Raw genomic sequence first — 27,339 nt, 5'->3', positions numbered from 1 at the left:
TGAGCCAAAGTCAAGAGTCAGACACTTTGCCGACAGAAACCACTCAGGCACCCTGTGTTATTTCTAGCGCTCTGAAGACTGTGAGTCACAGCCCCTTCCGTGACCCTGTTTAGCTTCACAGATGCCCTCACAGGGCACATCTTCTTATCCCCGTTTTGTAGGTGCGGGAGCTCAGGCTCTAAGAGGTGCGACAGAAAGGCAAGCCAGCAGTTACTGAGCAGCTCTTGAGCTCAGCGTTTTCTGATTTGTGCCTCACAAATGGCCGAGGAGGCGGTATAGTCCGTTCTCCCCGTCTTACCTTCCTAGAACTGCAGTGAAGGGGATGTAAGTAACTAGCCCAAGGTCACCCAGCCAGGAGGCGGTAGAGCCAGGATTCAAACGCAGGCTGCCCGACTGGACGATGTGCTCATCCCGCGCGCTGCATTTCCCACAGACGCAGATGGAATGTGCAGAGCCGGGACTCCCCTCCGGCTGCGTATGCCATGCTGCTTCCACTCCGACAGCGGGCTCCCTGGAGGAGGAGGCAGCATGCAGACAGCCGAAAGGACGCAGGCGTGTGGCATCCAGGAGTGTCCTGGGACTGTGCAGGCTGATGCGCCTAATGGCCAGCATGACCGTGGGGACTGCGACAGTCGGGATCGCCTCTTGGCTGGGCACCAAGTGCTAGAGAGCAGATGTCGAGGGTCAGCAGCCCTCCTTTTAGCTCTGGCTCCCCCATGTCCTAGCTTTAGGCGGATGCCATATTGAACCTGAGCCTCAGGATTTGCCTTTGGAAAACAGGGAAACATACAACCTCATAGGTTGCTTTTCCTCCATCAGAGCAAATGCAGTAGTAATGAAGCAAAAGGGCCCTTCCTCATGGCATAAAAAGGCAGGGCCCCGTAGGGTAGGGTGCTGATGAGCGACACGGTAGTTCCCAGGGACCCAGTCCCAGAAGCTGGCCAGGTTATGCAGACCCACATGCAGCCCTGGGCCGTCGCTGCCGGCGGGGAAGCTGGGCTTCCGCTGGCGCCCTCGTGAGTGAGTTCTGAAGAAGCGTCCTTTGCTTCCTGGGGCAGCTGCCCCCCACCCACCCTGCCGTGCCCCTCCTGAGAGTGAGTGCCTCTGCTTTGCTTGTTCACTGACAGATGTGAGAGCAGAGGGTCGTGTTCAGACGGAACGCCAAGCGTCCGGCATGCCAGGAAGCGGCGGGAAAAGGCCATTGTAAGTGATCTGGGGCCCCGGAGCCCGGAGCGAGTGGGGAAAAGCAGGGGCGTCAGGATGGGCCGGGGCTTCCTAGACCCGAAGCCCTTTGAGGCTGGCTGTGGCCCGCATGAGATAATTCCATTTCTCTGACTTCAAAAAGCACCAGGGTCCCCAAAGGGCCTCAGAGGTGGCATTGTGCAAAGTGCAGCCACCGCAGTCTGGGGTGATTTTAGGGCTGAGCACTGGCAGCTTGACAGGGCCAAGAGGGCAGGCTCTGGTGGGGGAGCGGGGGAGCAGAGCTGGGCCAACCAGGCCACAGAGCAGCCCTGCTACCACTTTCTATGTGACCTTGGGCAGGTCTCCCAGCTTCCCTGAGCCCTAGTTTACTCATCCGTACACAGGCAGTTGGGCCTTGTCCTTCCCAAGACTTCCCCAGCTTGATCAGGGCTAAGGAACCAGGAGAGCCCGCTCCTTGTTTCCTACTGACCTCCCTCTTCCTCCCCCAGAGTTAGTCTGCGGGCCCAGGCTGTGCCAGGAAGCTGCGGAGGGGAGCTGGAACCAGCTCCTCCATGACACTAGAAAGAAGGGGAGGGAAGTAAGACGGGGCACAGAAAGACAAATAGACTTGCACTTGATGGCCTTGCCCCAGGATAGGGGCTTCAGGGCGGAGGTGGGGGATTCTGTGAGGCCGTGTACCCTGGAGGCACACAGGTGTCAGCCAGCAGGCACTGACCACCACGGGCTATGCCTGGAGCATCTTCTGGAATCCGCGTGTGACCATTCGGCGGTTGTGACGTGCTTGGCATGAGTGAGACGGACGTGGTCCCCATTCCTGTGGCTGGGGCAGAACGGAGAGAAGGGCAACAGACTCATAAACAAGGAATAAACACTGTAATCAGAGATGGGGAGAGGCACGGTGGGATTAATCATGTCAGGCTGAAGCCTCTGAAATGGTCGTGTTTTGACTGTTGGGGAGGGTGTATTTATGGGGCGGTCCGGGAAAGGCATCGGCAAGGAGCTAGACGCCAATGGAGGAAAGGAGCCCCGAGGCAGTGTTAGGACCGTGGGGCAGAGGCAGCAAAGAACCTTGTCGGTGGAAGGAGCTGCCAGGAGCCTGGGTGTTGGGGAGGGCGTTCCTTCACTGAGCAGAACCCGCTTCCCTGTCGCTGACGGCGCAGCCCACCCGTGGCCCCTGGGCCTTGCTTCCCCCGTGACTTCTGTGAGATGCGAATGGGAAGGCTCCAGAATCACTGGCGTTACCCTCTTCCCAGAGAAACCTGTCCAAACCAGAACCTGTCCGTTTTAGCCACCAGAGCCCGGCTTTCCGGGAACGCCGCTAGAGCTGACCTAGTGGGTCAGAGCGGCTCTTCTGCCAGCGGTGGCTTGAACGGGATCCAGTCACAGATTGTAGAGGAGAGGAGGGGACATTCCCGTCTGGGTTTCTCCCCACCCCTGTCTCTGCCGGACTGTTCTAGGGGCCCGCAGCATGGCAGCCAGCTCAGCTGAAGTGATCTTAGTCCCAGTGTCTACACACGCTGTCCTGGCAAAGCCGAGGACGATGGTGGCCCTGAGCCCGAAGGCCTGCATCCCATGGCCTTCCCTCCCTGCCCACCGTGACCCCCACAATGACCTGGTTCCCCCTCCTTGCCCATTACCATCTGGGCAACTTGCCTTTCGGCCACAGCCTCCCCCACTGCCAAAAAAAAAAAGCCCTAGACTCGGACCCCAACTCTGGAAGTAGGCAGTTCCGTGAATGATCATGAGCGCCTCTCTTGTCTCTGTCCCTTCCCTGCTCATTGCCTTCAAGGGAGCCGTTGCTTCCTTTGGGAGCCATTCCCCACCCGACACTCAGCGGCCCGTCCTTCAGCAAGGCTGGTCTTCTGGGATAAGGATCGTCATCGTCCTCCCTCTGACTCCAGCCCCAGCTGCCATCACCTGCTTGGCCAGGTGTCACGGGCTGAGGACGAGGACTCCACAGGAGCCAACCATCAAGGGGGTCCCAGGAAGCCAGACAGTGACTGGGCATCTCTGTGTTTTTCTTCTCGAACAGGGTGAAGGCCGTGTGGTGTATGTTCGGAATCTCTCCAGTGACATGAGCTCCCGAGAGCTGAAGAGGCGCTTTGAAGTGTTCGGTGAGATTGTGGAGTGCCAGGTGCTGACCAGAAGCAAGAGGTGAGTCGGCCCAAGCTGTTGCAGGAGAAGGGGGAGGGGTGGGGAGGGGCAGAGGGCCCCGTCTGGGGCTGGCCACACAGAGACGCCTGAGAAGATGGGATGAATATCTGATGATGCCGCAGCCTGGACCTGGAGAGTCAGGCCCCTGAGAAGGTCCGGTCACGGTCCAGCAGCAAGCCCATGGTTTGCTAAGTGCCAGGTAATTCCTGTGCATTTTTTTCAGCCTTCTGACAAGCCTGTGCCCTGGGCATTCTATCGTTCTCCCTCTTGGGGAGCTCAGAGAAGTTAAGTGAGCAGCTGGTTAGTGAGTAGCAGAGCTGAATCCAAAGCCCATGGATCTGCTTTACCTTCTCTACCCTGGGGCTGGTACAGGGCAGCAGGCGGTCCCTGAGGCTTAACTGCACATGTGTTCTGGAACCTCCCTGCTGCTCACAACCCTCCGTTCCTCCGGAGCAGCGAGTTTCAGACCTTTTATTCTGCTGGGAATCTTGGTTTTTCCTCGCTCCCCTGGGGTCACAGTGGTCATCCGCCAAGGGCTCTGCCAGACCAGGTTGCGTGTAAATGCACAACTTCGAAGTCAAAGCCTGGTCGGTTTTGAGGTAATGTGGAAGTATCTCCCATTGCGTTTGTCAAGTAGATGATTAAGGTTTTTAAATTCTAACTTAACGCTATTTTTAGAAAGCTTCAATGAGAAAATAATTTCTGTGTAGGGATCATTACACACTTCATATTCATTAAGGCGGCTACGGAACATTCCGGGTGTTGACAAGGGTGGGCGGAAATCAGAACCCTTGTGCACGTTGGCAGGCATGCAGACTGGTGTGGCGGTGCCTGAAAAAAATGAAACGGAGAGTTACCGTATGATCCAGGAATCACACTGCTGGGTAAATACTTCAGAGACTGGAAAGCAAGATCTCAAAGAGATATTTGCACGCCCATGTGAATAGAAGCTTTATTCACAATAACCAAGAAGTGGAAACACCACAAGTATCTGTTGACTCATGAACGGATAAACAAAATGTAGTCTTCGCCTACCATGGAGTGTTATTCAGCCTTAGAAAGGGAGGAAATCCTGTCTCGTGCTGCAACCGTGGATGAACCTTGATAATCGTAACCTCCTTATGCTCCATGAAATCGGCCTTCTCAGAAAGACACAGGTTGCATGATTTCATTATGTGAGGTATCTGGAGTCAGGCAGAGTCCTGGAAACGACAAGCAGAGAGAGGGGAGGTCTGTTCTCAGCCGCGTGAATGGACTTAACACACTACTGAATTATCCGCTTGTTTGAGAGGTGGTATATTTTATGTTTGGTGTTTTTGTCACAATTAAAAATAAGAAAGTCATTGTACAAGTAGAATCTAAAGATGGTACATTTTATGTTTGGTGTTTTTATCACAATTTTAAAAAAAAGTTACTGCACAGATAGAACTGTTTGAAGTTTTGCACAATCCTCAGGGCATCAGATGCAAAGAACATGAAAAACAGAGCGAGCAGTCCTGGATGTTTCGGGAGGCAGAAGGGGTCCCACTTTGGCCTGGTTCAGAGAGGTGTTGGGAAATGTGATTCCGCCAAGTGTTTCTTGGGCGCCCAGTGTTGGTGAGCCTGTCCTGGGCGGTAGGGGGCCTCCACCTTGTCTCTGTCCTGAGAATTATACATAGCAGAGGGACTAGCAGCCAGGATGCTTTTCCTTCCTGTTTGTGGAGCTGAACAGCTGCAGGAAGAACTGATTTCAGGTCCCCCTCGCCTCAGCATCATCCTTGTGCAGGCTGCCTTTCGGTGGCAGAATGGCTGCCTGGAGCTCTAAGCTGACCTCCCTCCTACCAGAGAAAGGAGGGGTCTCCCTCACAGTTCCAGCCAAGAGCTGGCATAGAGTCTTTGAAGTTCTGCTTTGGGCAGCAGGGTCATCCTCAGATGAGTCGCTGGGAGCCCAGGGTGCCTTTGTCAGAGGAAGGGGAGTGGGTGCTGAGCAGGCAGAGGTGTTGATCAGGCAGAGTTGTGTACCCCAGAGGACGAGATGTGTACGAACACCGGCTATATTAGGGGAGGGGGAGGCCATGTTCGCAGCCAAGGAGGTGGTGGCCAGCTCTGGCTTCGAAGGAGGCAGGAGAGGTAGAGTTGGGGTAGAGATGAGGCAAATAAGCTTTCTTGGCGTGAGTCCCGAGTTTGAGTACCCTACCCTGCGTTTCACCTTTGGGCAAATTCTGAGCACGGAGCCAGTTTCCTCATCCCTGAGGGGGGAGAACGAGCCAGGAGCCACTCACAGGGCGGTCTGAAGGTGGAGGCGCCTGGTCTGTGCATCACCTGCTCTGACTGTTGCTGGGCTGGGATTACCGTCCTCTGTATTCGGGGACCATGCAACAGGGTTACTGAGTCAGTGTGGGTCTCTGCTTGGCGCCTCATCATGGGTGCTCCGAGAGTGTCGACCAAGCTGACTCAGTAACGCGCTCCCCCGACCTGTCCCCACAGAGGCGAGAAGTACGGCTTCATCACCTATCGGTGTTCTGAGCACGCGGCCCTGTCTCTGAGGAAGGGCGCTGCCCTGCGGAAGCGCCATGAGCCCTCCTTCCAGCTGAGCCGCGGGGGCCTCCCGCACTTCTGCCGGCCCAGACACACTGACTATGGTAAGTGCACAAGGCCCTGGCATACTCTGGGAACACCTAAAGCCCCCTGTGGACCCAGCTCCCACACTAAAGCGTGCCGATGGGTAAAACTTCGCGGGCTGGAGGCTGCCATCTTGTTTTCCTTCTGGTCTCTGGTCCATCTTGTCCTGTCTCAAGACTGGTACCAAGAAAGAGATTTGAGGCCCTTGTGGCCTCTTGGAAGGTCCGGTCTTAAGTTCACAGCCACCTGGCAGAACCAGATTAACTGTCTCTCTGACCTCACAGGGCCTGTGGCTGCCCTGCTCCTGTTCGGGGGCATTCCATGGTCGCCCAACAGGCAGCAGGCAGCGTTGTCGGTTCACCGGCCACAGCGAAATGATACCGTCACCCCACCCCTCACCATTGGGGGATGAGTTAGTGAAGAAGGACAGACACGTACCATTTAGGAGAGAATGCTCTATAGAGGGGAATCTGACACGGCCTCCATAGTATGGGGCCGAGGGAGAGGAAACGCAGAGGGCTCCTGGCCAGGCGGTGTTGCGCCTGGCTGCCCGTCCACGCACGTGGGACCTGGTTCCATCTCTGCACCATGAGGGCGTCCTAGCTTCGTAGGCCATCTTATGTGACTCTGGCAGTGGTCTCCTAGTGGGCAGGAAGCTCTTAGGGAAACAGATGTATAGGATATTGGAGCCAGAGAGGAGCTCTGGGGCGTGCTAGTTGGGACCACCACGTTCTGGAAACAGAGCAGCCCCAAGACACTAATGACCTGGCAGAGGAGTCCCAGTCGGCTGGCAGGGGGTAGTGCTTGCTGTCTGGTGCTGCCTGAGGCCTCGGCCACTCGTGCTCCACGGGGCTGACCCTGGTGGCAGATCTTCTGACCGTCTGGCCTCTCTGAGTTGCTCACTGCCTTCCCCTCTCCTTGACTCCTTCACCCCCTGCCCAGATTCCAATTCAGAAGAGGCCCTCCCTGCGTCCATGAAAAACAAGTACGAAGCCATGGATTTTGACAGCTTACTGAAGGAGGCCCAGCAGAGCCTGCATTGATAACAGCCTTAACCTTCGAGGAATACCTCAATACCTCAGACAAGGCCCTTCCAATATGTTTACGTTTTCAAAGAAATTAAGTATACGAGAAGGCCAGAGCGCGAGCGCGTGAGAGAGAGAGAGAAAGAGAGAGAGAGAGACTTGAAACTGCTGTCCTTTTAAAAAAAAAAAAAAATCAATGTTTACATTGAACAAAGCTGCTTCTGTCTGTGAGTTTCCATGATGTTGACGTCCCACTGCCACTGTAGCGTCCTCGCTTCCGGCGGGCGGCCCCGGGCGCGCCTCCCAGTGCTGGGTCAGTCCCCCACGTCCCTTATCTCCCTGACTGACTTCCCTCGTAGACGTGCAGCCGTGTTCACCATAACATTTCTTGTCCGTAGTATGTGATGATGAAATTGTTACTCGTGAATAGAATCAGGATTATATGCTCATTTTTAATTGAAGAAAAAAAATATATCCTTCAAATAATGTATTTATGGCTCAGACGTACTGTGCCTGGGATTATTGTATTGCTTCCTTGATTTTTTAACTATGCACTGTCGTGAGGTGTTTGCCACTGAGCTACTCTGCTCCCTCTGCCAGAAAGCCCTAGAGGTGCTGGGTGGCTGGTGGGTTGGTCCCCAGGGCAGTGTGGCCTGCAGCCACAACTCAGAGCAGTGGAGAGAGGCTTCTGAGACTTGCCTGCCAAGCTCTGCCCTGAGTCAAACTGAGCATGTGCAGGTCCAGTTCCAGTCAGAACCCTCACTGGGCGCCAGCTGGTGCTCAGAACTTGGGCCTGGCCTGGAGTGCTGGGATCTTGGCAGACCTCATAAGGTAGGCGGGGTGAGTCGCCTGATCCTTGTTTTTCCACGTGAGGTGGGCAGTGCCCCAAGAGGTGATGGGCCTTGCCTGAGGTCCCACAGCCAGTGACGAGGCAGAGCAGTGACCCAGCCTAGGCCTCCTGATTACTGATCCCATGCTGCTGCAGTAGCTTTGGGTAAAAAGGCACAGTTCCAGGGGCTGGTAGAGGTGAGGCCAGCTACGCTGGGCCACAGGCTAGAGGCCTCTGGGCTTACTTGGAAGGTTAAGTCAGCAGCTGGCTCCCCAGCATTAGGCAGGTTTAGACTAGGCGTGCGTCGTGACCTAGAGGGTTCTGTGGTTTGCCTACACCTGTGGACATGCCACCAGAGCTTTAGTGACACACCTGGAGTGGCACAGGCAGGTGATCAGGGAACAGTCATACTTCTGGGGCCAGCCACGAACCCATCGTCCTTCTACCAGCTCATCTTTCCCGTTCCTTCACCTGTAAGGGGGTTTGGGTAGCATGGGGCAGAGGGAGCGAGGCGGGGGCATGTGAGGACTGGGGGTGGATAAAACAATCACAAGGTCCTTTCCAGCTTAGACAACATTCTAATTGGGCTTTACTTTAAATTTTATGTTCTTGAGTGATGTCAAACCATGTCTAGCTGGGATGCTCTGCGGGTGCATTGGGGGCCATTTGTGAGGGCAAGTGTGGCCAGGCAGGGTATGAGCTCGTGACCGCTGCTTCAGAAAGAGCAGCTCCCAACTTTATCTTGTTCAGATGTCAGGGTTCCTTGGGAAATTTTTGTCTTAAAAAGAAAGCAAAAAGTTCTGCTTGCTTTAAACATGAATGAAATTAACTCATTAAACTCAACAAGCTAATTCAGTGTGTTGCTCCTGCCAGGCTTAGAACTTTGAGAATGGGTGGTTGATTATTACTGTTATTTTTAAGGTGATCAAATACCTGAGTAGTAATGCTGGGCCAGTGAGCATGTCCTGGGAGATGAGCGTACTCCAAGTCCATGGAGAGGGCTGGAGGAAACGGGCTTTAGAAGGAATAGGCAATTTGAGCTCCCATATATCCCTCCTGGGCCCCAATTTCCTTTTCTGTGAAATGGACTGAGGGGGAGAAGTAGGCAAGTTGATCCCTAAGGTCCTGCCAGCTCTTAGCTTCTGCAAAGGTGGTATCTAGCTCAAGATGGCAAATACGCGACACATGTACCACTACTTCCAAATCCTTGGCCAGTGGCAGGCATAACTAATCGACCACAGAACTCATGTTCTTTGAGCTTGAGAGTTCATTTAGAACTCTGAGCACAGTACTCTGGACAGCCATTATTAATGGATCAGAGTTTATCATTTGACATTCTGGTCTGATCTTTCGAAAGGTTTCCATCATACAGAACCAAATGGTGGCTGGGATTCATACTGCCCATCCCTTTCTATCATGTCCTGATCTATGAGAGAAAATTTTCCTAAAGCCATTCACTGGCAGGGACTCCCAATAATACTGTGACACATAACCCCTACTTGAGTGTGGGGCAAGCGGAATAGCAGATATGATATGTTTGAGGGAGGTGGGGTTTATGAGGATGAACCAAACAAAGGGACTTCCACAGCACAGACCTGAACATTGTAAATTCCTTTTATAGCTATTCACTGCCTAGCACACAGTAGGCACATAGTAGATGGGTATGGAATGCACTAGAGTAGAATTGAAATCTGCCTGCTGCCTCTCCTAAGTCCTAATTTGCACCAAGGAGTACACTGAGGGTTCCTCCTGTGGAAGTCGGTAGGAAGGAACTCCAGATTCAGAGTCTGGAAAGCTGTGTTGAGTCTTGGCTCCACCAAGAACTTTGTGACCTTGAGTCTCACCTAAGTCACAGAATCCCTCCCCCTCCCCTCTGCTGCAGAAGGAGTTGGGCTAGAGGTTCTCTAAGCCCCTCCTACATGCTTGTTTCTGGGTTTGCCCTAAGTCAGAAATTCTCCCCTGGGCAGGTGGTGGGGGAGGGTAAAGAATGGCAGATTTTTAGTGGAAGACCAGTGTCTCCTCCCGTTTTGGGGTCAGCTGAGGCTCCCCATCCACTTCAGATGAATACAGGGCACTCGAAGTTACTTAGCCCCTGCCCCTAGAGCAGAGCAGAGATCCGAGCTTGGCACCGGGTGGCACCGTGCCTCAGGTCAGGGCTGGCTGCATGGGGAGAGGATCCCGGCTGGCCAAGAGCACGAGGCACTTTCTGCTTGCCGTCCCATCCCTGCAAGGCTTCAAGTTAAAAAACTGACAGAGCCTACAGACAACCTCTATCCGGAAGACTCAATTTGGTGCTGTGTATTAACAACCAAGGAGACTCCAGGGTCTCTCCAGGAAAACCAGTACACCTTGGTCTCTTGCCCACCATATTAAGGAGGAACCCAGAGGGAGCAGCTGCCACTGGCAACCACCTCACTGTAGCTGTGTCCTAGTATTTGCTCTGGATGATGTTTACATGTGATTGCCATAAAAGCTTACTGTAGACTGTGTTGACAGCCGCCCAGGCTGTACTGTCCATCTCTGTGCCGTGCTGATGTTTCCAGAAATGTCCGATCCAATCGCTAAGTGGAATTCTTCATCTCCTTCCTCAGTCGGTACCAGGCTGAATCAGAATCCTCACTCTTGGGGGTTCTGGTTACCGAAGGAAAATGCATCAAAGAGGTAAAGAATATGAGTGGATGGAGTGCAGAGAAGCCCCCACCCCACCCGCCCCCCCTTAGCCCATCACACCTTGCTCCCAATCCAGGAAACAGCTTTTGAGTCAAAGAGCCACGAGTCAGGTGTCCGCGTCTGCTGTGGGGCCTTGCTGTGTGGCGTGCCGACCGTGCTCGGGTTGGGGGGGCGCGCTTCAGGGGCAGGAGGAGGAAGGGAGGAGAGCTCTGAGCTGTGAACACTCAGTACCCACGTCCTGCTGTAGGAAGAGGTGCACTTAGAAGTCTTTTCATTGCGTAGAACCTGTGCTGATGGAAGTTTCGAGAGCTGTTTCTTCCAGGCATATGCGGCCTGCCCACTGAGGCCAACGTGCGGGTGCTGGGAGGTGGTGGCACGGAAGGCCTTGATAATGTGGTCCTTGTGCAGGGATGGGGAGAACCTCACCCCAGGCCCTGGGTTCTGTTGAAATCTCTACTGAGCCTGAGAGAGCACAGACCCCGGACGGTGGGTTGCTCTGACTCACAGAGTCAGAAACCTGTAGTATTTTTCTTAGCATCTGGGATGCAGTGGTTATCCTCAGATAGGACTAAGGAAAGGAATGGGATGCTGTACAAAAGCAAATAAAATGAACCTCATGGTTTTGTTGGCCAAAGAAGAGGGACCCCTTCACCCCTTCCCACTGGGGCAGAAAGCAAGCAGCTAGTGCTTCTGTGCAATATGTTGAAGTTGGGCCCCGAGTCCCTGGGGGAATTTGCCCACAGGGGTGGGCTTTGGGGCGGTGTGCAGAGTCCGGAGGTACAGGGTAAATAGAGGGGGAGCTCGGGGGCTGGGAAACCCACAGAAATGCCCTGGGCCCAAAACAGACGCTGGGTCGGGGGAGGACCCCCGGGAGCTGGCCGAAGGATGCCAGGAAGTAGGCAGAGGCTGACTTTGCATTGAACCAATAAAAGCACTTTGAGAAACCACAATATTTCAGCCTGGCTCCGTGTTTCTACGCTGGCAAATACGGGTTTCCTTAGGCTGTGTGAGGTACTCTCCTAGGGCTGGGCTGGGGTTGGGAGGGGGACCGGTCGGAGAGGGGAGCGAGATCCCTTCCTAAATAGTGGCAGAGTCAATCCTAGGGCCTTTGCTGGCCCTTTCAGTGGAGGCCCTCGAGAAAGGGAACAGTGAGTTTAGATCTCGGTACCTATTTTTACGTATGTATAAAAAGCTAGAATAGCCCAGCTGACGGAAATGGGTTTACAGAGCAAGTCTCCTAACTATAAGCCATCTCAGTGAGAAACCCGACACTTCTCACTTGCTGTGTGATCTGGGGCCTGTGTTCTCTCCACTAAGGAAGGAGAGCGTTGGACGGAATGAGCACCAGGGTCCCTTTTGAACTCCTGGGGTTCACACGCGGGAGCATCGCGAGTCTGTCACTTCCCTGTGAAACCGATCTCATCCTCGGGCTGCTTCCAGCTTCAGTCCCAGGCGAGAGTTCTCCGCAAGGTCACCAATCAGCAGCAGATTCAAACCCACATGGTCCTGGCCGAGTTCCCTTGTATGAGGAGGCCAGCTCCCCAGGCCAGATCTAAGCCATAGTTTCTCATGGGGATGGTGAGAGTTTCGACCGCAGCTTGGCTAGGTGGCGGTCGCACATCTCACGTTAGCCTTGTCATCATCCCCACCGAACAGCTTTTAATCTGAATGTTGTGACCGCTTGGCTGTTTCTCTCTCGCTCTCAGACGATACTAGCAATACACTTGGTTGTTTTTTTTTCAAAACAGCTTCACTTAGGCACTTTTCACACATTTCCTTCAAATGATTGTAAAACCTATGGGGCAACAGGAGGCACTGATCACGCTGCATATGTTTAGGGCAGCTTTTGCTTTTCGTTTCTTTAATAATCCAGCTGTGCTGGCCGAGGCTTTGAGGTCTCGGGGGACAGATTTTCAGATATTCCGGTTCTTCCAGATGATGCCATGCAGATTTTGGAAGCAGCATAGAAACCCAGCTCCACGAGCCGGGCGCTTGGAGAATACGTTTCTGTAGGTGGCCCAGCCCTGGTTAGAGCAATGCCTCAAAGACATGTTTCTATAGCTAAACCCTCTCTGTGCTGTATGTTTTGTCAAAGGATCCTGCAAGGAACCCCAACAGAGCCTCCTTTCCCACTTGGCCAGCCTTGCCCCTGGGTGACTTGTGAAGGGATTGGTCAGCGTCCGCCTCAGCACTTTGCCTTATCAACGTCTGGTCGCCCTCTAGTGGCCAAAGACTGTATCCACCAGCTACCCAGATGGAAGGCAAATCAATCCTTTGGCCACCTTGCTGACCAGCACCAGTTTGGGGAATTAAATGTCATGGCCTGAGTGAACCATCTGTGTGCTTAGGATCTAGTGTAACACCAGTCAGAAGACTCCAGAAGCAACCACTTAGTAGACTTGCATAGACTGAGAAGCACACTAATTACCCTGTGGGCAGAGGAGACAGGAGTGGACCCTGTGTCCAGGTGCCCAGTAGGGGTTTACTGTAACTGCAATACTAGCAGCCCAGCTGCTGACCTTGTTAAGTGAACCTCTGGTAGGTGGCCCGCACTGTACCCTCGGGGTGAGCAAAGAGGTTAGGTGTGAGGATTCTAGGGCCCGGGATTAGGAGAGGGGCCTGGCCGTGGCCTTTGATGTGGTCCACTGAATAGCCAAACAGGTTTGTTTTTTGTTTTTTTGTTTTCTGTTTGTTTGTTTGGTTGGTTGGTTTTGTATTTTGTATTGAAAAATGTTGTCAAATGTTTTTGTGTTAGGAATAAAAAGTCATAAACTCTTCCCAACTTTGTTTCTTGAGGGGCGTTCTGAGTCCGATGGAAACAGGTTGGAGATCTCAAGGGGAGTGTGGTCAGTGGAACAGGGAGGCGGACTGCCTGAATTTCCAGATGGTCTCTGGGGAAGACGAGCATGCAGAAGTCTGCCTCAGTGCAGCCTGCTCTGGGAATTCATGCCCGCCTCCTCGTGCCACGGTATTAGGATTGGCTTCGAGGACCTGTGTCCTCCAGGGGCGGCTGCTAAGGTTGGAACCAACACAAGACCCCTCTCTCCAACCCCAGGTTTCTAAAGAGACGATGTCTGTGGCTAGCCTTAATCGACTGGGCGAGGTGGTCCCTGTGGTCCCTTCCAGCATTTCCAAGTCTTGGACTCAAATCCTTTTCTCTTGGCATGACCATGCAGCCTAGGGAATTCTGAGCAATAGGAAGCCAGGGCTTTCCCCAGCTCTGGGACAGGGTCAAACCAGGGAATGGCTAAACTTGTTAGGTTTGGGCATCCCCAGGGGTACTACTGTAGGGGGCATTATTTATTGGGAAGCTCAACAAGGTAACTACAGCCTGGGGTGCGTGAGCGCAAGGCTGTGTGTGTGTGTGTATATGTCTGTGTGTGGGTCTGTGTGTGTGCGTGCGCACGTATGTCTGTCTGCTCGTGTGCGTGCCTGTGTTTGTGTGTATGTGTGGAATTACATTGATGCATTTCTTGAGAAAGGTGCAAGAATTTCACCTACACAGAGGGACACATCTGCTTTGTTATTTATAATAGAAAGCTAAATTTTAATTTTTTAAAGGACACTGCTAATGATTGAGAATCGAGTTTTTAGTTTTGCTATTTTTTTTAATTGGTAGAGGATTTTTATATATTTTTTCCATTTTGTTGGGTTGTGTCCTTATTTATATAAATACTTTATCTGTAACAGGCAAGGAAGACACCTTCTTTGCTTTTAATTATTGTGGTTGTCATCGTCCCTATTTTATTTCTGGTGTGATTTATCTGTCTTACCTTCTAAATGAGAAACCGTTTTCCTGTATTTGTACATTGTCAGATTCTATAGTTTCATAGATAATTTAACCAAATTGCTCTATGTATTATTATTCCGTGAGTATAAAGTTCTATTTTAACGTCTGTAAATACTTCAGAACTGGCTTCTTTCCTCAGACTCCTACTGTGGGGTTATTGTTTACATCACAAAAACTGTAGAATCTCTATGCTCATGTACTGTAAATAGTGAAGTGATCTGCTTATAAATAAACTTAACAAATACACTATGGAGATTAAAAAAGAAAATACCACCCACAGCCTCATTCCGGTGTGTCTTTATTTGTCGACGTGTTTGCTGAGCGACACCCTGCCCACTAAGTGGGAAAAGCATTCTGGTTTTGGGCTCACTTTCCCGGAGAAAAGCCTGGTCCAAGTGGGCCCTGCAGCACTCTGAGCTCCCTCTTCCTTCCTTCTGTCACATTGCATGGAGATCATGAACCAGTCGGGCAGAGCAGCCGTTTGTGACCAGCTTCTCGTCATGACTTTTCGAAAATTCTCTCACTTTCTACACAAGGACTTCCTTGTCTGGCTACATCGCCTTTTTCACATGAGCGCACTAAATAAACATGCGGAAAGTGATATTTTGACATGTTTTCAAGCAAAAACACTCAGCAACTGACAACTGCAAAACAGTTTCTGGTCCTCCCCCCCCCCCAAAAAAAAAAAAAACCAACAAAACCCACACACACAAAAAACCGTTTCTGGCCAGAGGATCTGAAGAACAGACCTGAGCTGTGTGCTGCATGTGCGTGCCTTTGAGCTGTTTTCCTGTGCCCTCTACCCCCCAGAAGAGGTGAAGACGGGACTGTCCGTCTTGGACGTGGTGTCATTTCCTTGGTTTCAGGTTCTCGCGGTATAGCCTTTATTTTGCCTTAAAGCTGCTTTAGCTTTATTTTCTAGGTGCTGTTTGAGTGCAAGAGCCCCATGGATCTCCATGTGCCCACAAAGGGTGGAAACACTAGTGAAGAAAATCATAGACACACGAGAAGCCGTTCCTTTCTATGTTCTATGCAAGCTATTTTCAAGTTGTTAATTTCCTACATAAACTCGCTCTCATTTTCTGGTGATTTATTTTCCCAGTCTGGAAACGGCTTGAATTTCTGCCGTTGGAGAGGGACCCGTCATGATATTTCCCATGCGGATGAACGGGGATGTTTCTGCTGGGCAGCAGGGTGCTGTGACTTGGGTTAGTGTTTAGAGAGGTTATCCATGGGAATGATCGCACAGTTTCTGTCACCCTCTTGCTTGATGGTAAAGTCCAGGAAAGCAAGACTGTTTCTCTGTTCATGGCGGGCTGCCCAGCCCTATTGCTCAGGAATTCCTGAAAGGATGAGTGAGTGGATCCTATCTGTGGCCTGATGACTGGACACGGCTAGGGAGGCAGCCAAGCCACGGAGTCACGGAAATAATCCCTTCAAAGATGCAGTCAATGGTGTGGGAGATTTGGAGGCTCGAGACCTGTGTTTGAGACCCAACTCTGCCGCTTCTGTATTGTGCAAACTTGCGTAAGTCATCTCTTTGGCCCCTGGTTTCCCTGAGTATGAAATGAGATGATCTGCTTAGAGGTCCCTTATGTTCTAAGAAAGTTGGTTCTCAGAAGCAGTATGGTGCAGGGACAATGGTGATGAGCCAGGAGTCTGGTGTCAAGCTATTTGGCTTTGAGTCTTGACTCCACCACTTACCAGCTGGGTGTCCTCAGGCAGCTTTCCTAACCGGAGTCTCGTACAGATGTGATAAATGGGGCTAGTGGTAGTTTCAACCCTGTAGGATTGTGAGGGTGAAATTAGGCCGTGAACAGTACGTCGGACATCTTGGAAGGTGTTTAATCAATGGGAGCGTCTATCCTGCACGGTCTTTCTGGTGCTAACCATAGCCCCATGAGAGGCATGGCGGGGACTGTGACTCGTGTGACAGATGGGGAAGGCTGAGTCCTGGGGAGAGCAGAGAGAACCTGCTCAGGAAATGGAACCAGGACCAGGATCTCTATGTTCCTGAGTGGCATTTACCTCTCCTCTTTACTCTGCCACGTAACCGCTATGTGTGGCAGGCTTGGGGACATGTCTCTGTTTAAAGACTCCACGAGCGTCAATTTCAGGAGGGCAGAATATCTAACTCAAGAGTTAAAAAGATGAGGGTTCCAGACCCAGCTTCTTAGTTACATCCTGAACTGCAAACATGGGCAGGGCTCGTGTGCCAGGAGCCGGGAGGGATGAGCTATGGCTGTCACAGGGCCATGTGCTGGGTACACTGTGTTCTCTGTGACTTCGGCCATCTGGACAGAAGCCAGGGGACTGTGCCACGAGCTTGGCCTGGCTCATCACTTCACTGGCTGCCATTCCTCATTTATGTAGAAAGGGAGGTTAGAGGAGATCCCTGGTTTACATGGAGTTCGGAGAAACCTTTTTGGTCCCCTCCTGCAAGCCAATGTTTTAACATATTAGCTTCTGCTTTGATATGTTCTCTCTGGGAGGAAGAGAAGTTCTAGAACTACTGCCCACCTCGAGAAGAACTGGGGACAGAGGAGCATGTCAGACACCAGTACAAGGAGGCAGACGGGTAAATCCAGAATATGGGACAGCTGACTCCGTTTCCGCAATAAGTCATTGGCAAAGGAAAAAGAAGGGAGTGCTTTTGTAGGTTAAAAGAGGCTTAAGAGACAACCAGTTAAAGTGTGAAACTCGTTTGGGTTATATTCAAGCAAACCAATTAATTTGGACACTTTTGCAACTTGTGGGGGCGAGGCGATGAAGGACAGGTGTCCCCAGTTGGGTTCCCCAGAAAGGAGCCTCTGTGGTGGTCTTGGTCTGCAAAGTGTTTATTAAGGAGTGGGACCAACACCCGGGGAAGGGAAGGGAGTAGGGACGGGCAGAGGGAGAAGCTGAGCTGTGATGGAGCTCCGGTGGCGGCCTTGGTGATCCCACGAGGATCTAGTCCTGGGGCTAGAAGGGCCCTTTGCGGCACCTTAATACGAAGTATGGCCCTGTCGTTGTGTGTAGGCCATTCTGGGAGTGACCTTGGGCAAAGTGTCCCTATGGCTGAGGTCATGTCTGATGGCTGTGGGACAGCACCGAGAGCTGCAGGGACCGCAAATCCTTTGCTCTTCAGGAAGGTGTACAGCTCATCACAGCCTCTGCCACGACAGGATGTGACATGTTCATTTGCTGCGTGTGATAATGATGTGGTTATATTAGAAAACACCCAGATGTTTTTAAAGACATGTAAAGGAGGAGTGAGAGGATAGGTCTGGAACGTGCTTGTAAATACTTCAGCTAAAGGGCACCTGGCTGGCTCCTTTGGGGAAGAGCATGCTACCCTCGATTTCAGGGTAGTGAGTTTAAGCCCCATGTTGGGTGTAGAGATTACTTCATTCAATAAATACACTTAAAAAAAGAAAAAGACCATGAATTTTATTTTCATTTTTTATTAACATATAATATATTCTTTGCTCCAGGGGTACAGGTCTGTGAATCATCAGTCTTACACATTTCACAACACTCACCATAGCATGTAACCTCCCCAATGTCCATAACCCAACCACCCTATGCCTACCCTCCACCCCTCAGCAACCCTCAGTTTGATTAATCGGGAGATTAAGAGAAAAGACCATCAATGTAATAAAGAAAAATACTTCAGCTAAGAGAAAAAAGGTGCGAAAGAAAGGTAAAAGGATGGATGGAGCAAATGTGTCAAAATCTTAATACTGGAACCCGGGTGATGAGGAGGGAGGGATTGGTTGTACAGTTCTCTACTTTTGAGGGTGCTTGACAGTTGTTATAAGAAAACATACACTAGTGCTCGCTTCAGCAGCACATATACTAAAATTGGAACGATACAGAGAAGATTAGCATGGCCCCTGCGCAAGAAAACATACACTAAAAGTATGAGAACGAAAATGATTCTAAGCAAGCTGGTGAGTCTGGCCTTAATGAAATGTTTAATTGATGTCTCTGCTGGCTAGCTGGTGGGTTTTAGCTCAATAAAATGATCAAAATTCTCAAAACTGAAAAAAATGTGTGAACACTAGATAGGATGTAAGCTAAATTATCTTCCAGCTTTCAAATCCTATTACGCTTTTACTTTGCAAGCAGGGTTTTGGTTTTCCGTCGGCTTGGGTAATCTCTTTCCAGAAGGTTGGTGCCCGTTCGTTCCCTGGATGCTGGTCTGCGTTACTGGATGCAGCAGGACTTGGATGCAGGTGCGCCCCCTGCTGGGCCAGGGTTGCCACCTGGCTGATTTCCCGCAGCGGCTGCAGACAGGAAAGAGGACCCACCAGGTAAGAGGAGGTGACCAAGCACTTCCCCTTTGCCCTGGTTTAGACCAAGAGTTGCAGACTCAGGGGCTTTCTGAGGCCCGCAAATAACCACACATGCAGAAGGGAAACCAAGAGAAACCACGAATGGGAAATAGAATAAGAAGCCCAATTTAATGTAAACAGCAACCAGCACTGGTCACTACTGTCTGGGAGACAACAGGGAGTGCTGGAGACTGGGGCAAACAGGAGAGATCCCCTGTCATGTCTGAAGGGGGCAGTTGCCACTCAGCTCCAGCTCCTTGTTGTCCTGTAGAAATGCAGACTGGTGTGGCCGAATACTGACATTTTATTTTATTTTTTAATTTAATTAATTGATTAATTTATATCTTATTTATTTTTCAGAGAGAGAGAGCGCGCACAAGCAGGGAAGCAGCAGACAGAGGGAGAAGCAGACTTCCTGTTGAGCAGGGAGCCCAATGAGGGACTTGATCCCAGGACTCTGGGATCATGACCTGAGCTAAAAGTAGATGCCTAACTGACTGAGCCACCCAGGCTTCCCTGAATACTGACCTTTCAAAGAAGAAATGCTAGAAATCTAGACTGGTTTTTAAAAATTTGAAATATCCCAGCTTTAAAACATGGACAGCAAATTCACATTAAAACAATGCAGGCCAGGGATGCCTGGGTGGTTCAGTGGGTTAAGCATCTACCTTCGGCTCAGGTCATGATCCCAGGGTCCTGGGATCGAGCCCGGAATTGGGCTCCTTGCTCAGCATGGAATCTGTTTCTCCCTCTCCCTCTGCCTGCTGCTCCCCCTGCTTGTGTTCCCTCTCTCTCTCTCTCTCTGTCCCTCTGACAAATAAATAAAATCTTAGAAAAAAAGAATGCAGGTCAAACAAAAGATACCCATAGTCTACACATTTGCACAGACCTGCCACTAGCCCAAGAGACAATTAGTAAATTAGAAAGAAATGCATCTTTCTCGGAACGCTTTCTGCCATCTCTGGAAAATTAATTACTATACAAATCTATGGTGACTAGGGGGCGCCTGGGTGGCACAGTTGATTAAGCCTCTGGCTCTTGGTATCAGCTCAGGTCAGGATCTCAGGGTTGTGAGATCGAGCCCAGCATTAGGCTCCATGCTCAGCACAGAGTCTGGGATTCTCTCTCTCCCTCTCCTGCTGCCCCTCCCACTGCTTACATTCTCTCTCTCCCTCTCTTTAAAATAAAATAAACCTTAAAGAAAAAACCCAAATCTACAATGAGTGTTATATCAGGACACCCCCTGGAGCTGTGCGAAATGTCAACGGTAGCCCCATGTTTGCAGCCACCGGTTTTAGAGTCACCCCATGATGCCGGAGCAGAGCTGGAGCCATGATGGGGTCTGTGTTAAGAACAAGAGTAGAGGGGAGGTGTGCAGAGGTGGGCAGTCCGAGCAGGGTCATGTCCCATCAGGAAACTGGACTCATACAACCAGCAAAAGAAACGACTGGAGGGAGGAAGAGTGTGCTGTCAGTCAGGAACAGCGGGAGCAAACAAATCCCCTTTGGTTCCTGAACGCGGGACTAGGCTGCAAGGTAGAGGTTTCACCAGGGAGAAGAACTGCTGTTTAGGGAAGAGCTTCTAATAGTGGTACTGAGTGAGAATGTCATACATGGTAGTGAGCCCTCCGTCACTGGCAGTGTGCAAACAAAGGCTCACAATAGTATAGACAGCATTCAAACACCAGACAAAAGGCCAGAAATACAGACCCTCCAATTCCTTCAAACAGTAATTCTAGGTTTTCTCCTTTGCCCCAGGTTGGACTCCATGGGCACAGCCCTGGAATTGGAATCTGCCCTACATCGGCTGGGGCAGAGGCGGGAACCCTTACTGGGAGACTCAGGCTTGCGAACGAGGCTCTTCCGCTGACTGTGGCTTGGCCATGGCACTTGACCTCAGCGAGCCTCAGCACCCTCTCATAGGCAGAGCGAGGGCACTAACGGGAGGTGAGGAGGCCTGAATGGGACCACACGGACGGGGCTTGGGGCCCAGGCCAGGCATGCTGGGAGGGCTCGGTGTGCCCTCAGACCTTGCTTGGCTGCCTCCTGCTTCTGCTTCTCCTCCTCTAGGGCCTTCATCTTGGCGTCGTATTCATCCGCGAGCGCCTTCCACTCCTTGCGGTTGTTGGTGATCCCGTCCAGCATGGGAGTGATCTCCTCGTGGAAACGCGAGAATTCCTGGAAGAGAGCGAGTCTCTGGTGCAGGGGCCCCGTCCCGGGGTCCAGTATAGGGGCCCCGCCCCGGAGTCCACTGCAAGGGCGAGAGGAGGCTGAGAACGCTGAGGGGCTACCCATCACCCCATGGTTTGGTGCTGACACTGTGGGACCTCCAGTCCGCAAAAGCCCAGCTAGCCCTCTCCCGCTGAAAACCCTCCTGAAGCAGCCCCTGTCCCTCAGGACGAAGTGCAGACTGCTTCCCACAGCTTCCCAACCACCCCCACCCCCCCAGAGCCGCTGCCTTCACCCCTTCACCACTGTGAACCATCTGGGTAAGTAGAGTCCTCTGTTAGAAACTCCCAAAGCCTCTCTTCCACGTCTCACTTCGCCCTAACGACTCCCTCTGCCCGTGTCCTCCCCGGGGCTGTGGCCTTGGAGAGGGCAGGGACAGTGGCGCCCTGCTCACTGGGGTGACCCTGGCCCAGCACAGGGTCTGGGGCCTAAAGACACCAGGAAACACTTGCTGAGAGAAACTGGGGTTTGTGAAGGGGATTATTAAGGCCTCTTAACTCCAAGAATACAAATAATGCCTTTGAGCCCAGCACACTGTAGTTTACGAAGCGCTTTCTCTCCTTGGATCCCCAGAAATGCCTGGGAGGGGGGAAACAGGATGCCTCCCTCCTAGATTTTCGGGGAGGAAATCAAGATGGAGGTTGATGGAGTCGATTGGCGCAAGGTGAGAATGGCGAATCCAGGACCCACTGCAGAGTTCTGGGCAGAGCCGGCTGTGCTCTGAGCTGCCTGGCTTTGGACCTAGCTCTGCCACAAGCTGTGTGACCGTGGGGAGGCGACCTACAGAGCTCAGTGTCAGCCATAAAGTCAGGACAGTACAGTAAAGTCAGGACAGCACGTAAAAGCAGGCCCTCACAAGGTTGTGACTGTGCGTGTAGGAGGCACTCAGCCTCGCCTACCTGGTTTAGCAATCTTGCCAATGACAGTGGGGAGTACGGTTACGCTGCCCTGTTTTGCTCTGAGGATCCCAATTAGCCATGGTATAGCAGAGACACACCAGTCCTCCCTAGCACGGCAGAGAGAGCCCTGGACTGGGGATCAGGTGTCCTGGCTCTAGTCCTAGCTGACTCCCATGATGCTGGCCCTGTCATTTCTCAGGTATGGCCTTTGCCTCCTCAGGTTACATACGACCAAAATAAAAATAACAAACAGGAGGTTGATGGTAGCACAAGTCCCACGGAGATGGGAGCAGTGGGTTTTCAGTGGGTTTTCTCTGAGCAAGAGCTCAAAGAAATTCCAGCCATTTTTTTTTTTGACAACTGGTCTACCTTAACCTATTACCTTTCCACAAGCTCGGGAAGTTAGGAGGGTCTCTATCTGATATGCCTCCCCCTTTCCCATCTGAAGCCACATTTAGTCATCTGTCCCTATGGTGTTGGGCAACTAGAGTATGTGAAGCTCCAGGCTCTAGCCTCGGTAGGTGATCACTCAGGACCCCACTGGGCTGGACTGAGGACCAAATGCTGGTGCAGATGAGAAAAGCTCTTTGTAAACACCCACCAGTCACTTGCAAAGGGTTTAGGATTCCTGGTAGTGTTTGGGAATCCTGGGTTTATCAGACACCTCGTTGGGCCCAAGAACGCCTACCTTGTACACCTACCTTGTAGACAAAGGTGCAAACAAAGTCAATGAAGCCAACCTGAAGCTTGGGGAGTTCATCTGCCTTGTTTCTGTCCATCATGGGCTGTCATGGGAGAGAAAGAGTTAACTGTACCGGGCTCCCCCTGGCTTGATGCAGTAAAAGGGACCCACCCTGCCTAGGAAGCATTCTTGTACAAGAAAAAAACAAAAAACACAACGCAACCTGAACACATCAAGTTTCCAGATGTGACTGGTGGTTTGCAGGAAATACAGGGATAAAGGAACATATTAAATAACACCATGAGGGCGCAGTCAGCCAAGTCCAGACTGTGGGAGACTACACAACAGAAGGCCCACGGTCTTCAACAAATAAGTACATGGCAAATAAAAAGGAAAAACAAAACAAAACAAAAACAAAAACCATGGGACGCCTGGGTGGCTCAGTTGGTTGGACGACTGCCTTCGGCTCAGGGCGTGATCCTGGAGTCCCGGGATCGAGTCCCACATCGGGCTCCCGGCTCCATGGGGAGTCTGCTTCGCTCTCTGACCTTCTCCTCGCTCATGCTCTCTCTCACTGTCTCTCTCTCTCAAATAAATAAATAAAATCTTTAAAAAAAAACAAAACAAAACAAAAACAAAAACCAGGAGAAAACTGCTGTGTATGGGAAGAGACTCAAGAGGCAAAACAACCAGAAGAAGTGTGGTCCATGACTGGACCCTGATTCGAAAAAAATCAACCTGTTTTTCTCGCTCAATCAGGGAAGTGAACAGAGATTGAGGACTAGATGATAATAAAGAATTATGACCGATTTTGTGAGCGTCACACTGGTATTCGGTGTATGTGTGCCCATATGCGGGCTGTGTGTTTTTCTTATCTCTTAGAGACCCATACTAACATCTTTATGGAAAAAGTGATAACATCTGGAATTTATTTTAAAATATTTCAACCAAGAGATAAGAAAATGCCTGAGGGTGGCGGGTTAGATAAAACAAGAGTGGCTTTCACTAGTGGTTGTGGTGGAACCTGGCCAATGGTTCTCTCGTATTCGTCCACTAGAGCCTCTATATGTTTAAAATGTGGAAAAGAAAGAAGAGAGATCCAAATCCATGGCTCCCTGCTCTTCAGGTTGGGAGGTCCCTGCTCCTTGCACTTGGGCTTGCACACTCCTCACTGCCTGTGCCCTCCCTTGGGCCCCCACGTAGGGGCCCCCACATCCTTAGCATTGCCCAGGCTTTACCCGTCCCTATCTCAATCAATGGCTTTGTCCCCACAATGTTGCACCCTCCTACCCTGCCTCTGCTTCCCAACCGTCCTTGCTCAGGGCCTTAGTGAACCTCTCACTGGCCTCCCTGTCTTGGTGACTCTTCTAGCCAAGCCTACTTTCAACATTGGTGGGGCTCAGCTTGCCAAAGTCTTCCAGTCATATGCTCTGTACTAGTACAACAGGTCCTGGGGGCGTGGCCCCCAGACTGTTGGAACCGGGAGGAAATCTATTTTGGGGTCCCCCTTGTCTGCCTCTGTTTAGCCGAGAATTCCCATCTCTAATAAGTTCTCAAGTAATGAGGTTGATGGTAGTCTGGGGACCATACTTTGAGAACCAGTACATTAGGAAAAGGTCGTCTCTACGGTATGATCACACATGCCTATGTCGAGGCACATCTGTCTATCAGGATGAGATCACACACACCCAACATCAGGCTAATGTCCCCCCCGCACTCCCCCATTACTCACAATGGGGTTCTGCTGCAGCACCGTACGCTCAAGGTCGCCTTGTTCCCAGAATTCAGCAGCAACCAGCAGAGCTACCTGCAAAAGTCACATACACACACCCCCCGCACTCCCCAGGTCAAGCCCCAGCCCAGATCTTTCTAACTTTGCTCCCACCCTTCCTGGCTTTCCAGCTTGGTAAAAATTTAACCCCCACCCCTGCCTCACTGCCCCCCTTTGTTGTCATCACAGGAGAGGCACTAAAGTGGTCTCAGTGTCTCAGCAGATGAGACAAAGGTGAGCTGCTTCTGGAGCTGGGAGTCCAAGCTGAATCAGCTGCTGTCATGATGGTGGGACTCCCGTCCTCTCAGGTCAGGAGGGCTCCATACCTTGCTCTGCACTTCCCAGGGCTTGGTGATGGCTGAGAGATCACATGCGGTCATCATCATGGCCCTGCACATAAGGACACCATCCATCAGCCCAGAGGTCTCCTTTCTCTCCTTTCTCTGCACCACATTGCAAGGAGGGGGGCACTGCTGCTTGCATCTGGAGGTCGGGCTTTGAAGTCACACGGAGGTTAAAATCCTGCCTCTATCAGTTGCCAGTTAGTTTGGCATGGAGCAATTAAGCCAACCTCTGTAAACCTCAGTTTCCTTATCTGTAACAACAACGGTACTTTCCTCATGAAATGGAGGCAAGATTAAATGAGATAAAGTGTGTAAAAACCTTCGCAGAGGGTCCAGACATAGTATGTGCATGATAAATACTGGCGATAATCGCCGAACGTCTTTTGGGTTTTTCTTATGTGACACGCACTGTTCTAGGTACTTTGAAACATCGATTTCATTTCAATCTCAGCACCTCTTCAGAGCACTTCTCTCCTGACTAGCGGAGACCAGTGTTTCTCAAGCTTTATCTCATCATCCTCCACTTTCCACATCAAACAGCCTCTATACACGTGTTTTCTGTAATCAGTCCACCATGAAATCTTAATACCGTAGACACGCTGTGTATCTGTTTGGAGGGCCGCCGGTCGCTGTGATACCTAAGGCTTTTTGCTCCATCTCCAGGAACTGCTTTTTGCCCATGGCAGGGAGTAATATCACCCCCATTAAAAATGCACAGAAAAAGAAGGACCACGTCAGTCATTTCTGGAAGCCTTTCATGAAGAAGTAGAAGGAGGAATTGGGGACAGAAGGGATGGGAAAATAAGCTCTTAAAGCGGTTTCACAATAATAGGAAGAAGGTAAGACAGGTATTATTACGTAGGTAGGTACAGTCGAACACAGAGAAGGAGGGAACAGGGACAAAGAACTGGAGGGGAGGGGGCGTTGGAGAGGGTGTTTCAGACTTGGGGGCGTGGTGGCATGCACGTCCAAGATGGGAATCCGGGCCCGTGTGGTGTGGATGTGATCTTTCAAGCTGGGAAATGGAAATTGTATCCGAGAAGCCGTGGAGAGCTATTGAAGGTTGAGGAGCCCGGCATGACCTCTTTAGAGCTGTGCTGCAGGAAAGCAGTCTGGCAGTACCTGGAGGACGGAGCAGGATGGAGGGTGGGAAGGAAGGAGGGGATTGTCCTGGGAGGGCAGCGGGGCCTGACCTGCCGCTGTGTCTGCTGGGCAAGCCACCTGGGTGGGCTCGGCCTGATTTGGTGAGACTTGGTGAGGCAGGTGGGCAGGGGCTGGGTAGAGGGGATAGTGGGAGAAGGCTGGGGGTCTTGCTGTTTGGATGATTTTACAGTTGACCAGCTGCATCTGGCAAAATTTATATAAGCTGGTCTGGGAAGCCTTCAGAATTACTCAGGGAACAAAGCGGGGGTCGCCAGAGGAGAGGGGCTGAAGGAATGAGCAAAAGTGGGGAAGGGGAGTGGGGAGAGACGGACTTCTGGTGAGAGGATGAATACGTCAGGAGGGCGAAAGGCACAGCATAGGGAATACAATCAGCGGTATTGGGACAGTGTCAGACGGTGACAGATGGGAGTGACACTTGCAGTGAGCACAGCGAAACCTAGGCAGTTGTCTGATCACAATGTCATACACCTGAAACCAGTGTAACATTGTGTGTTGACTATACTTCAATAAAAAGTTATTCATGAAAGGGTAACAGGCTGTTACCTCTCACTAAGTAAACCCTCAGAAATATGTAGGATTCTTTGAGTAAATAAGCTTTCAGAAATGCATACAGTTCTTGCAAAACACCTTCATGCTTTGTAATATAGCTTCAAAACACGTGCCCTCTGTTTCGTATCAGGTGTCATAGGCCCGTTACCATCAAATAAACTGAGCAAATGGATGTCTGGCCGAGCACACAAGAGTCCCTGTCCCTTGGTTACCCAGCAGTGTCCCCATTTTCAGTCCACAGGTAGGTGCGGCTTCAGGAGAGCCCTGGGTGTTTACTTTCCTTGGCTGGAGAGTTCATGTGAAAAGCACTCCCACAGCTGCGGAAACACACCCAGTGTTCTCCAGATAGAGATTGCATGCCTGGGAATGGGGGAGCAGGGGAGTGAGGACTTCTGGGCACCAGAAAAGCAAATCCAAAGCCTCGTGCCCTAAAGACAAGGCATTGCATTCACTTCACCCCTTGCTGAGGTGCCGTGGGGCCAAGGTGCTACATGAAGTCTTGGGTACCCAGAGAGGCTGGCAGAGAGCTCGCAGTCACTAGAGAATAAAGAGCAAAAAGCTATCAACACAGTATGCTGAGGGAGATGGCAGAAAGAAGTATAAGATTTGAGAGGAAAAAAAAAAAATCCAAAGGTGAAAACAACTAGCTCAGCTCAGGGCTTGCAAGAGATGGCAGTGGAAGGGGTCCCTGAGGGGTGCATAGGAGTTCTCCAAGAAACGGTAGAGTAAGCAGAGACACAGTGGAGAGTACGCAGGATTGCTACAGGGTAGAGGGTCGTCCAGGAGGGGACTGCAGGGAGCCTCCGTTTATCCCCCCTGTACCCATATGCAGATGCCGGGAAGGGGCAGGTTCACAGGTCCCTGCTCTCTTCGAGAGCGGACACACACGTTGGGGAGTCATGCATTTACCACACTAATGGACGTGAACGTGTAAACAAAGGCTCTGAAGGAAAGGAATTCGATTCTAGGAGAACAGGTCTGAACTGACAGGGAGGGCTCCCTCAGGGAAGTGACTGTGGGCTGAGGTCTGGAGACCGTGGAGCTGTCCATTTGGTAAAGAAGCAGTGGGACACGTTCCCGGCAGAGAGAACCTGCAGGGCAAAGGCCCTGGTGG

The 27,339-nt window shown here is 51.4% G+C and overlaps 2 protein-coding genes and 1 non-coding gene across 4 annotated transcripts in view; 2 read left to right on the top strand and 1 right to left on the bottom strand.

Annotated features, from left to right (window-relative positions):
• PPARGC1B (PPARG coactivator 1 beta) overlaps window positions 1–14,557 on the top strand; it is a 111,735-nt gene extending 97,178 nt beyond the window's left edge. The window contains exons 9-12 of the mRNA XM_044231602.1: window positions 1,128–1,203; window positions 3,236–3,357; window positions 5,824–5,978; window positions 6,901–14,557. Of these exons, the coding sequence (XP_044087537.1) occupies window positions 1,128–1,203; window positions 3,236–3,357; window positions 5,824–5,978; window positions 6,901–7,001 (454 nt within the window). The 3' untranslated portion in view covers window positions 7,002–14,557. The remainder of the gene's footprint in view (window positions 1–1,127; window positions 1,204–3,235; window positions 3,358–5,823; window positions 5,979–6,900) is intronic.
• A 3,418-nt stretch (window positions 14,558–17,975) lies between these two features.
• PDE6A (phosphodiesterase 6A) overlaps window positions 17,976–27,339 on the bottom strand; it is a 57,692-nt gene continuing 48,328 nt past the window's right edge. For both annotated transcript variants that reach the window (XM_044241176.1, XM_044241186.1), the window contains 5 exons: window positions 24,495–24,558; window positions 24,130–24,204; window positions 22,417–22,500; window positions 20,618–20,765; window positions 17,976–18,540 (listed from right to left, as the gene is read on the bottom strand). In XM_044241176.1, the coding sequence (XP_044097111.1) occupies window positions 18,461–18,540; window positions 20,618–20,765; window positions 22,417–22,500; window positions 24,130–24,204; window positions 24,495–24,558 (451 nt within the window). In that variant the 3' untranslated portion in view covers window positions 17,976–18,460. The remainder of the gene's footprint in view (window positions 18,541–20,617; window positions 20,766–22,416; window positions 22,501–24,129; window positions 24,205–24,494; window positions 24,559–27,339) is intronic.
• LOC122897734 lies at window positions 18,086–18,194 on the top strand. The gene has a single exon (XR_006382604.1). It is a non-coding gene; the product is annotated as a U6 spliceosomal RNA (small nuclear RNA).

This window comes from Neovison vison, chromosome 1 (genome assembly GCF_020171115.1).
Source record: "Neovison vison isolate M4711 chromosome 1, ASM_NN_V1, whole genome shotgun sequence".
Taxonomy (NCBI): domain Eukaryota; kingdom Metazoa; phylum Chordata; class Mammalia; order Carnivora; family Mustelidae; genus Neogale; species Neogale vison.
Note: the sequence above shows the minus strand (reverse complement) of the source record. Positions and strands in the feature narration are given on the sequence as shown.